Source organism: Anabrus simplex, chromosome 1 (assembly GCF_040414725.1).
Source record: "Anabrus simplex isolate iqAnaSimp1 chromosome 1, ASM4041472v1, whole genome shotgun sequence".
NCBI lineage: Eukaryota > Metazoa > Arthropoda > Insecta > Orthoptera > Tettigoniidae > Anabrus > Anabrus simplex.
Window position 1 is genome coordinate 1,072,945,393 of NC_090265.1, and position 12,852 is coordinate 1,072,958,244.

At 37.5% G+C, this 12,852-nt stretch overlaps 1 protein-coding gene across 1 annotated transcript in view; it reads right to left on the reverse strand.

The window, feature by feature from the left end:
• Positions 1-12,852, reverse strand: part of LOC136876184 (uncharacterized) — a 53,832-nt gene that overhangs the window by 24,768 nt on the left and 16,212 nt on the right. The window contains exon 3 of the mRNA XM_067149925.2: positions 9,201-9,341. Within this exon, the coding sequence (XP_067006026.2) occupies positions 9,201-9,341 (141 nt within the window). The remainder of the gene's footprint in view (positions 1-9,200; positions 9,342-12,852) is intronic.

A 12,852-nucleotide genomic window follows, 5' to 3' on the forward strand; every position in this document is an offset into this window, starting at 1 on the left:
TGAGTTAGCTGGAAAATTTATAATGTCCAATAACGGACCATTTATATTGGTATTATAAATTTACTCATTCAGGACAAATATTTCAGATTCCCTATGGGAATCAACATCTATATAATTAAAATGTCTGTTTGTTTGCGGTTAAAAAGTTTTTAAAAAATGTTTGTCTTCGTGACACTGTTCAAATTGTTGAATGTTTCTTCTTCCGTTCCTTCCAGGTAAGTTGTTATATATTATGAGTTTGTTTAAAGTGCCTTTGATTGAGTCTAATGTGGAACTTTGAAGCTGATTGCTGATCAATTTTTGGAAAGGGAGCGAATAGACATAGTTTTTAAGCTGACCAACTATGTAATCATCTGTTCTCATACCATTAACACACTAACCCCTACATTGTTTTTAATATCATTTAATTTAATTGGTATTTTATTAGTTTTTAAGAGAATCAATGTACCTACAAATTAACGTGTTTAAAATCTTAGCAATTCACCTAAGCTTTAATAACAGCTGAGGATGTTCCTAAGTAGGAACGAAACATGTACTGTTGACAAATAAAAATTTGCTAAAAGTCAAATAAAAAAGTATCAAAACGGTGGAAGAATTTTAATATTGTAAATGTCAGTGATTAGATTTTGATACGGAAAATGAAGCTGATTACTTGCAATCCTACACCAAACCGTTATAGATATATGGGAAAAACAACAACTATCAGAGGACGAAACTAGGTTTGATCCATCCTTTACGCAAGAAAGGAAATATAAGAGATGTGAACAATTACTGTGGTATTTCTCTTCTGTCAGTAGCCTACAATATCTTGTCACTATCCATCCTTGAAAGACTAGAACAGCAAGTTGAACACAAACTCGGTGAATACCAAGCAGGTTTTCGGAAAGGCTGATCATGTGCACAACAAATACTTAACCTAAAGACCATAAATAAGATACCATATGCTGAGAGGTTGAACCTATGTATCGACATTTGTAGACTTCAGGAAAGCATACGACTCCATCAACCGTGATGTATTGCTTAACATACTTGCAGAAATGGGAGTCGATGAGAAACTGCTGGCGATAATGAGGGCAACGCTAACTAATACCAAATCCAAAGTAAAAAACCAAGGATGTCTCACTGACACCTTTGAGATCAAGACAGGCGTTCGACAGGGAGATGGGCTGTCACCTCTTTTGTTCAACCGCGTACTTGAGAAGGTAATACAGGAGTGGCGAAAGACGTTAAAAGAAAGAAACCCTTACAAACCCTTAAGGATTGGGACAAAGAAAACCGGAGTGGAAATAGATTGCTTAGCGTTTGCTGATGATATAGCCCTGATGACAGAAAATTTCGAAAGTGCAACAGAACAAATCAATGTGTTGAAGGAAGTAGCAGAACAAACAGGTTTACAAATTTCCTTTCAAAAGACAGAAGTAATGTTGAACATCAAAGATGATACGGCACAACTAATCACCAAATATGGAATGATAAACCGTGTTCATAAATTTAAATACCTTGGGGAAAGGATCCAGCAAAATGGACTTGACAAAGATGCCATAGCAGCAAGAATACAGAAAATGAAAGTCACTTTACAAACGAACCGCACCATATACAACAAAAAGTGCTTTTCTCTGAACACAAAAATTCGTCACTACAACACTGTCATCGAACCAGTATCGCTGTATGCATCTGAATGCTTTATGCTGTCCGAGAAATGTTTGCTTGCGGATTTAGAGAGGAAAGAAAGAGCTCTTACACACCATACTTAGCCCAAACTGCAAAAATGGCATCTATATTAGAAAATCCAGGCAAGAAATATACTCTAAGATAGAGAAGATCACGGACACAATGCGTAAAGGCAGAGTTCGCTTCTACGGTCATATACTCCGGATGATTGACTCTCGAGGACGAAACGTATCTTCAGTATATTTGACTCAAAACCGAAAACGGCAATGCCATGGTACGTTCATGTCAAGAAAGATCTTAAAGAACTGGGCATACAAGCAGAAGATGCACAAGACCAAAATCTTTTCAGAGCAGCCATCAAGACTTTTGGGACTTTCCAATGAACAGAAGAACGCCGTGCTAAACACAATGAGCTAATGAAGACGATTTGGATCAAGCTAGATAGACAGATAGATAGATTTATTTATCATGAACAAATGCTAGAATGTAAAGTGAGGCTTATCGTGGTCCCTAGTTGGCCGATTAGCGAAGTTGAATGAATGAATAAATAATGTTATTGGCTTTAAGTCCCACTAACTACTTTTACAGTTTTCAGAGATACTGAGATGCCAGAATTTAGTCCCACAGGAGTTCTTTTATGTGCCAGTAAATCTACCGACATGAGCTGACATATTTGGGCACCTTCAAATACCACCAGATTGAGCCAGGATCGAACCTGCCAAGTTGGGGTCAGAAGGCCAGCGCCTCAACTGTCTGAGCCACTCAGCCGAGTGAAAGGCATCACCTGAAGTGAACAGCATGTCAAGGAAGTCAATCTGACATCTTCAATTAAAATCTCATGAAACAGGTACCTTTACAACAAGTGCCTTTCTTGAAAATGTTGGCTCAAACTAATTTAACATATGGCAGTTTTGAAAGTTATTTTTATGTCTTTCTGCTGAATTTCCTTAAGCATGCTACCAGTTCTCCAACCAATCTTAGTTCTGATATCAATTTCACAAAGAATAACCTACAATGTTTCTTTCCAATAGGTCCACTTGGAAACACGCTTGTTCAATCGTTGGGCTTTAACTTTTGTCCAGTTCTGTCACATCACCTCCTGGTATAGCACCTTTCTTTCGTCAGTCCAAGGGGTACCTTTCTTCTTCAGAGGCTTTTCCTGGAAACCACAGAATTGTTCAGGATCCATCTCACAGTCTGTCTGTTTTGTAAGTGTGTCAGCCTCAGTCCTTTTATGTCCCTCTCAGTCTTCATCAGTCAGGCCAGATGAATGGGTAGTTTATCAGCCTGTTGGAAAACAATCTTGCTAAATGATTATAGAAAGCTACCCTCCTTTTTGTGGCACATCACACTGCCCCTCTATCAGGGAGCAGAGATCTGAATTGTAATGTCTCTGGTATTCCCCATCTTCCAGTACTGAGCCTAGGCTCTTTCTGGTAATTGTCCTCTCCTTGATTTCCAGTTTTTCAATCAAGCCTTTTCTGTTTAAAGACAGACACTCCATGGCATGCAGAGCTATCGGGCAATGATTGTTAAGTAGGGTTTCAGCTTCAGGTTGTATGGCAAGCATTGCTGATTGTAGATGTTTTGAGTCAGTCAATAGGGCAGTTCCAACTTGTTAACACATCAAGGTTGAAGGCCTTATGCCATACAGGCTGTGTCATTTATTGCGGAGAACGAAGCCCTCACAGCGTACGTTCTCTGGTTTTCATCATTATTACTATGAAAGAAACGTACTATAGACGGCAAAGCTGTGTCGACTCAAGGGTAGTGTGCACATAATGGTGGCCGCGCGCAAACATAGACTGAACTACAGTGATTTATACCAACTGAACAGACCTAAGCGATCACACATAATCTTTATTTACTAATTATTACATAGATGTATCTCTTACACAAACAATTCTGAATGGCCTAAAAAAAACAAAAACCTCAAAATCAGCCATATTTTATTAGTTAAGCTTATACTTTGAATTTTTAACAAAATGAAAAACCTACTCATTTCAATCCACTGCTTCAGAGGTAAGGGTTGTATAAATTGTCTCCTTTAAAAATAAAGAAAAACATTTTGTTTTTGTATTTGGAAAAATCTACTTCCTCTCAGCGTGGGACGACTTCTGCTACCTGGCTACCCTGTGCTGCGGGAGGAATATAGCTCCAAGTGTACTATGAGTAAAGGCTTTTAGTTAATTGGGCGTAAATGACAAGCGGTTCAATTAATTTTACCATAATGTTCAATTTTTTTTATTAGTGCATAAACACAAAGAGCATAATTTACTGGAAATACCTAAGGTCAGTGAAGTGGAGGAATCTTCTGATGCTTTCAAATCAAACAAGAGAGATGGCTGAACCAAGCAGCTATAACCGGTTTGTTTTTCCGTTTTTTTAGTAATAAGACCTCAGTTCAGGTTTCTGTACTATGCTCATTAACATACACAATGGATAAACTACATACATTTCCTCCACAGTACACATTCATTTGCATTCAATCAGAACGGAAATAACATACCGTGTGACTGCATATGATGTTAAGCATAAATATCTGTGTATTCTACTATCACCTTTACGAAATCGACAATAGAAAACAACTGAAAATTTCACACAGGATATAAGCTGTTGTTTGCAGCATTCTGAGACCCATAATCTGCCGTAAACATTTCCCTTTGCCCTCTGTAATTACCCATGTCTTCTCACACAAACCCTTCATCAATAACATTACGGTCAACATTTTCCCACGTATCAAAAGCAACATCAATGTCACGATCACTACTTTCACTCTCAAATTCTATATCCAAGTCCTTGTTTAACGATACCAAACTTTTTGTATAATCATTCGGTAAAACATCGTTCATTTTCAAATTTGTGATCACAAGAAAACGTTTAGCTGCCGTGATGTCAACAACAGAACTTACTGGTTTTTCAGATGCGACGTACCATATACAATCCATAAGAACTCGATAGGCATATACATCAAATGAAAGATCCATGTTTCGCCTATAAATATGTCTTAATATATTCGTAATAGTTCAAGAACTTTTCTCTAGATAAAAGCACAAAGCAGAAGCTGCTATGCACGTACAATGTACGTCACTCCGCGACAGAGAGTGTTGGGGAGTTTGCGTGTAATGGACAGCACTCCATATTGAGTGGTGAAGAGAGGGTAAACAGGAGTAACAACAGGGGTGAATTTTTAAAATGAGTATATCTAAAATATATCTCAAAAACGTAACATGTTACAGACATGAACATTGGTATTTGGAATATCCTGTAAAAGTAAAGAAATACGCATAATTTGTTTTCTGAAAATCCACTTAAGGGGGAAGTGTTAAAGGGAGTGAATTTTTAAAATGAACATATCTACAGTATATCTCAAAAACTTAACATATTACAGACGTGAAAATTGGTATTTATAGTCTCTTTTAAAAATAAAGTAACATAATTTTTTCTTTCGGGAAAACATTGACTGAAAACGGGGTTGTATTCTTTTATGGGGATACTTCTGCAGCCAGTCCCTGCTATGAATGGTGTGAAAATATTGCTCATAGGGTCAGTTGGTGCATGCATTTCAGTGGGCTTGGCAGACTGATGTGTAATAGCAACTTCTGGCTTGGTGAGGAAAGCAACGGGAAACTACCTCACTCCTCATTTCCCTAGTACGCCTCTTCAGTGATGCCTAGGCCATCTATGACAGCTGATGGCGGAACTGTTGAGGATCCAACCAGCCTTCAGGCTGAGGACTAAACATACATACATACTTATATCTCAAAAACTGCAGATGATACAGACATGAAAATTTGTATTTGGAATCTCCTTTAAAAATAAAGGAATATGCCTTCTTTTAAAAGCATTAAGCTCTTCAGGCTTTCTCAGTCGTGAAAATACCAGTGTTTCGCCCCAGTGTAGCAGTATTGATGCATTCTTACGTTTTTGGAAAATCCAATTAAGGGAGTGGGGGGATAAATGAATTGAAAAATGAGTAGAATTCTTTGTATGAGGCTACTTATATCTTGAAATTGAAGGATGTTACAGACGAGAAAATTGGTATTTAGAATTTCCTTTAAAAATAAAGACATATTTAGTTGAATGGGGAAAGTCCATTGTCACTCTCACAGCTTTTACAACTTTTTCAAGGACACAATTGAACGGGGAAAGTTCGTTGTCAACTTGTCTCGCTGAAGGTTTTCAAGCTCTCAACAGAGATAGCCTAGACTCTGTATCATGATCCTCCTTTTACATTATACAGCTCCTGCCAGGTCGGGGCATTCATGGCACTTCTCCACTTTCCTCTCTCCTTCCATCATTTTGTCCCAGTCGAGCTTTCTTCTTGCACTCCTCTTTATTGAATCGCTCCACCGTGATCTAGGTTTCCCTCTCGCTCTCTTTTCCTCAAACTTCATCTCCATCATCTATTTTGATATTCTTTTCTCCTCCATCCTCTTTACATGTCCAAATAATCTTATTTTACTCCTGTCAATTCTCTCATTTAGGTTTTCCATTCCTGACCTCCTTTCTCACATCTTTGTTTCACAATCTGTATTTCCTTGTCTTTCCTATCATACTTCCTAGGTATTTCATTTCACTGGCTTGGATTCTACTCTCCTACCTATTTGTAACTGTCCAGGTCTCAGCTGCACAAGTCAATATGGGTGCATAACAATTTCAAGGCTCTGACCACCAATTTTCAGAATCCCTTTCCCTTGTCTTTCTCCTCTTAATATCACCATGGTCTTGCTTTTTTCTGTGCTTATTTTCATACCGTACTTTTCAATTTTCTTGTTCAGTGCATCAAGTTGTTCTTGTACTTCCATGCTGTTTGTTCCCCAGATCACAATATCATCTGCAAATAGTAATAACAAATAGTCCAGTTTCATTTCTAAACCATTCCATCTCTTTTTGACCATGGTTTCCCAAACTTTCTCACTGGGAACACTTGTATGCCTTTGTTAGATCTATGAATGTCATGACCAAATTCTTTCCATATTCCCAATTCTTCTCCACTAATTGCCTCATGCTGAAAATTGGATTCAATGTAGATCTTCCACCTCTAAAGCCATACTATTCCTCTTGCAACTCTCCTTCTACCGTTCTTCTCATTCTCCAAGTATGTTTGCCACTTGTGAGATGAGTGTGATTCCTCTATAGTTATCACACACATTTTTTGTCCCCCACCTTCTTAATGGCTGGTGTTATTAATCTCCTTCCTCAGTCTTCTGGCACAACTTTCTGTTTCCATATGCTCTTTAACAATATGCACACCCACTGTAGTCGAACAGTTCCAGCAGCCTTCAACATTTCCACTCTAATGTCATCCATCTCTGGTGCCTTCCTCATTTTCATTTTACAGACTGCTAATTCCACCTCTTACTTTATTATATCATCTTCTAGTGCTGAGTCATCACACCGTTTTAATGTCTCCTCTGCACAATTTTTCATATTCAGCAGTTTATCAAAATACTCTCTCTGGATCTGTTATCAACTTCCTTTTTCAGCAGGTTTGTATAAACTCTTCCTTTCTTATTACTTCACATAACTCCATACAGCATTACAAGCACTTACCAGCTTATGGTGTAGAAAGAATGAGGCCCTTCCTATACATCAAGATATAAAGCAGCACACTACAACTAGGCTGAAATCAAGAAAACCTGCATGGAAGACAGCTTTGGACCTGTCTCGTCCTCGGTTCAATTCCAGGAAAGCCTAGAGAGAAGAGTGGAGGATGTCGTCTCCCCGTGGTTTATGTGACATCTTACCCCGAGCATAAAACCAGCTGCCCCCGTGCTGTCTGGTCAACCCTGAACAGGATCCGATGTTGTGTTGGTAGGACTGGTGCAGCCTTACATCTATGGGGATGGGTAGATTCTCCCTGCTGTGACTGTGGTGCTCAAGTGCAGTCTATCAAGCACATAGTTCTCAGAGGGCCCCCTACGTGCATTTCCTGGTTCCATGGAGGTATTCCATGAAGTAACACTAGAAGTGATTACATGGTTAAAAAATTTGGACATTAAAATATAAAAGTGAAGTCCTGATGCTGTTATCAACTCGTATATTTGTATATTCTGTACTATTTTTGTATATTTTGATTGTCATGTACACATCACACACTAATAATAATACTTCATTCGTTTTCTGATCGCAGTGTTCCTAATTCATCTAAATCTCTACAGGCCTTCTGTGCATCATTTCAGTTGAAAATTTGTGATTTTAAGAAGTGTGGTAATTTTATTCTTGTTCTCTGCATCTGTAATTTTGAGTTCCAGCTGTTTTGAGATCCTCTTGAATTTCTTTGATCCAATGCCCTCCTGTCTTCTTTCCCAGATTTCTCATTACTAGTTTTCGTAAAATCCTGTTTTCTGGTAATCGTAAGATGTGAAAGAAATAAGTGATTATTTCCTCGTGCTGGTAACTGGATCAATTGATAGACTGTTTCATTGGGGAGGATTCTCCAGACTCCTTCAACCTGATACTTTTTATTTATACAAGTTCTAATAGTTCTTCTTTCAGTTTTGAGGAGCTGATCAGTTGTTCGTTCATTTTTAATTTGGAACAAGGTTTCGCAAGTTATAGTTTTGTAGTGTTGGGTCTTAGTGTCTACTGACAAACATCTTTTGTTATAAGTTGACCAGGTTAGAAACTGTACTTTTTTCATTTTGTTGGTTCTATTTATCCACGCTGCTTTCTTGCTTAAGTTGTGCATAATGATTTCTCCAAGGTATTTAAATTGTAGGACTATGTTAATTTTTTGATCATTTATGATGACTTCGTTTATGTCAAGGGGTTTCATTGGCATGATCTCAGTTTTCTCAAAGGATATTTGTAATCGTGTTTTTAATGCAGTTTTCTGAAGACTTGTGATCTGAGCACAGACTTCTTCCATGTCAAGGGCTAAGAGAGCTAAATCACCTGCAAACCCTAAGCAATTTGTCCTTATTGAGGGTTTTGCTCCAATTTTGATTTTAGGTGGGTTTTGTTCTTGCCAAATTTTCATGCTGTAATCTAAAGCCACATTGAAAAGCAGAGGGGATAATCTGTCATCGTGTCTGAGGCCTGTATTTATTGTAAAAGCATTTGACGTTACTCCCCTGAACTTTACCTTTGAAACTGTGTTGATTAAAGTTCATTCAATAATTTTTGTTAATTTAGGATGAAGGCCATATGAACTGAGGATTTTTAAAAGAGTGGGCCTGTGTATACTATCATAAGCCTTTTAGAAATCTATGAATGACATAAACAGTTGTTTATTTATGTATTATTATTATTATTATTATTATTATTATTAAAAATTAAATCAAATTAAAATAATAATAATAATAATAATAATAATAATAATAATAATAATAATAATAATAATAATAATAATAATAATAATAATAATAATAATAATCATCTTCTTCTTCTTCTTCATCATCATTAATTGAATATATCAATAAAAATCAACACAAAGTCTAGGTTTGAAACTTTTTACAGAAGACCTTGAATATTTCACCATTATGAACATACGCTGAAGCAAAAACAAATAATCAATTAATTACCTTCAGTAAACAGTCTGAAGAGGGTTGAACAATGCTGATTTCTGCCATATATACAGCCATGTTTTCACATTCATCAATGAATTCACCATGAGCAGTAGTCAGATATTCTCCACACTGTCCATAAACTTCAATTATTCTAGCCTGTAAAGGTAACGAACATAATTAACAAGTATATTTCCTAATGTATTCAGGTAAAACAAAGAGGAGGATAAATGGCAAGTTCTGACATTTTTCTGAGATATTAGGCTGTGTTAATATCTGATCAGCATAATAGCCTTCGGTCAAGATGGCACCGGGTTCGATTTCTGGCCAGGCTGAGGATTTTAACCAATCTGATTAATTTGTCTATTTAGGGCGCTGGACGTTTCTACTTGTATTAATATACATCTTCATTTACAAACATATTCACATACAAACATCACAGACACATGTAATTGTGAGTACCTCCCTCCATAGAGGGTTGACGTCAGGAAAGGTAATTGGTGATAAAACTGGGCTAAATCTATACGAAGTGCTGGCCCCAAATGAATTGTAAAAATGCCAGAAAGAACATCAGGCCATGTTAACATTTTTAATATATCGATATTTCAAACTACACTTTGGTAGCCCTTATCAATTACAATAAATGAATTTCATTTTTTTTTTTCCATATGAATTACAATTTTAAGATCAAAGAATTGAGTTTAAATATATATCCATCTGTTCAATACTGTACAACTACTGTACAACTATTTCGTTATAAATTATGATAAAGGGTCAATTTAATCTTCAATTAGGGCATGTTTCGGTCCTTGTATGGACCATTTTCAGCTGACGTCAAAAGTACAAGATAAAAGAGTACAAAGACATTTAAATCAAAAATAAAATACACAAACATCTTTTAAAACACCTTATAAAATAATTGCTGCTTTGCATCTGAAAAGGATAAAAACAAACTATTTTCTTTGATGTTCTTTGAAAAGCAAAATAAACAAAGTTCAAAAATTGTTAAATAAAATTTAACAAACAGGCAAGTTTAGAACATCTTATAAAGGCAGACCAGAAGGAGGAGTTAGCATCTTCTATGGAGACAATATAGGTACACCAAAACAAGTCCATACAGAAGAAAATCTGATTCTTATTAAGACAGACCGATTAACTATTATAGGTCTCTACATAAGCCCGGCTAGGAATGTGGATGATGCAGTTGAACATGGAGTGAATGCAATAACAAGAGCAAAAAATGACTCGACAGTGATTCTTGGAGGTGACTTCAACTGCCAAATAGATAAACAGGACTATAGGACAGAACTCATTCTCGATATACTACAGGAAGAAGGCTACAAATTAATAAATCAGGCAGATGAAGCAACCTATATAGCTCCTAATAGCAGAAGTACTATAGACCTAGTTTTCGTCAAAGGTAGCCTTGTGGTAATGTATAGAAACCCAGTTGCCATCCTGAAGAAACATGTACCTGTTGCCATTCTAATCGAGATAGGGGGACAAAACCTCATAAACATGAAGAGCCTACAGCAGTACATCACAAGAAAAATTTGCCCAGAAATGCTAGAGAAGGAAAATGATTAAATGGAATCCCGCAAATGATTAAAGAAGGTCTATTGAACTTGGCACTAGACATTGTTCTAAGCACCCTCAAGGAAGCACAAATCTGGTTGACACCAAGAACAGCCAAACTGTGGTTTGATAAAGAATGTTACAAACTCAGACAAGAAACTATGGAACTCCTCCACACAGCACGACAAATGAATGAGAACTCCATATTTACAGAGTATGCAAAGAAGAAAATATACAAAAAACTGATTCAACTAAAGAAAGCCCAGTATTTAGAAACCCAGACACTAATGAAAGCAGAAGAAGCCTTAAAAGATCCTTTTATAGCACTCAAGAAAAGGTCCACAAGTGACACTCCTGAACTTCCAATAACATCCTGGCAAAAACACTTCTCTGAGACCCTGAACTAGCAAAATCTTGAGATGGCTCTCCCACTCCGAAAGAATATAAATAATGCGACTTTTCTCATAGATCAGGAGGAAATCAAAATGACAATTCAAGCCTCAAAAAACAAAAAAAGCACCAGGACCGGATGATATATTCAACGAAAATTTGAAAGACTCATGTGACCTATTGATACATATATGGTCCACCCTATTCAACACATGCATGACAACAGGAGAAATACCAGAAATATGGAGACAGGCTGATATAAGGATGCTCTACAAAGGCAAGGGAAACAGAGAGAACCCTGATGCCTACAGAGGCATTGCTCTTGAAAATAACATCTTGAAGATATATACCAAGATTCTAGAGAATAGACTCATTTTAGAAACAGCAAGATCGATACCCGAACAGCAGTTTGGCTTCATGAAATGCAGGGGAACTCTCAACGTAATCCAAAATCTCATCGGCAGCATACAGAATGCAACGAGACATCCAAAAGGGAAATATTACGTTGTTTTTGTTGACTTCAGCAAAGCTTTCAACCTTCTAAACAGAGAAATACTCCTTGGTAAACTGGGAAGCATAATCAGATCAGATAATCTGCTGACAATAATGATAAACAACATCCTGGCACACAACACAGTCACAGTTCAAGATGGCAAGACATCTTCGGTCCCCATAATACAAACAAATGGAGTGCTTCAAGGTGATCCACTCAGTCCCCAGCTATAGGCGGTGTTGATATCATAAACACCACTCACAACACTTCGGTTGCACTATATATGTATGCAGACGACATAGCCATAGGTTCAAACAACAGAGACGAACTCCAAGAAGTAATGGTTAAACTTGAAGGCTATGCTGCAGATGGTTTTCCGAAAGGGAAGAAGAATCTCACACAATGACAGAATGCAATGTGGCAGGAAAGACATAGAAATCGTAAAATTGTTTAAATACCTCGGAATAACACTTCAACCTTCAGCCACCTCATTTAGAAACCATATAAAGGAGAGGTCTATGGCAGCAATAAAAAAAAAAAAAAAATGAAATGGCGTATGGCTTTTAGTGCCGGAAGTGTCCGAGGACAAGTTTGGCTCGCCAGGTGCAGGTCTTTAGATTTGAAGCTCGTAGGCGATCTGCGCGTCGTGATGAGGATGAAATGATGATGAAGACAACACATACACCCAGCCCCAGTGCCAGCGAAATTAACCAATTAAGGTTAAAATTCCCGATCCTGCCGGGAATCGAACCCGGGACCCCTGTGACCAAAGGCCAGCACGCTAACCATTTAGCCATGGAGCCGGACATGGCAGCAATAAAAAGTATATATATCAGTGAACCCACTAGATTGTCTATATCCACAGCCATGACTCTGTTCTACACCAAGGTGCTTCCAGTACTAACCTATGGGCTAGAACTAATCTGGGAGAATCTAACAGTAACTGACTTAAAGACCATAGAAAACGTTAAGGCTAGATTCCTTAAAAGGATTCTAGGAATCTCCAAGATGTCACGCTCAAGACTGGCATACGAGCTAGCCAAAGAAACATTTCTAATAGAAGATTTGAGAATCAGACTGCCACTCCCATCCACACAGCAGGAACAGAAATTGCTCCTAACCAGACAAAGGAAAAGGGCAGAGATTGACTCAGACTTCTACTCAACAGATGCCATGTTGGACCGAAGCTGGACAGGAGCAAACAACGACCTA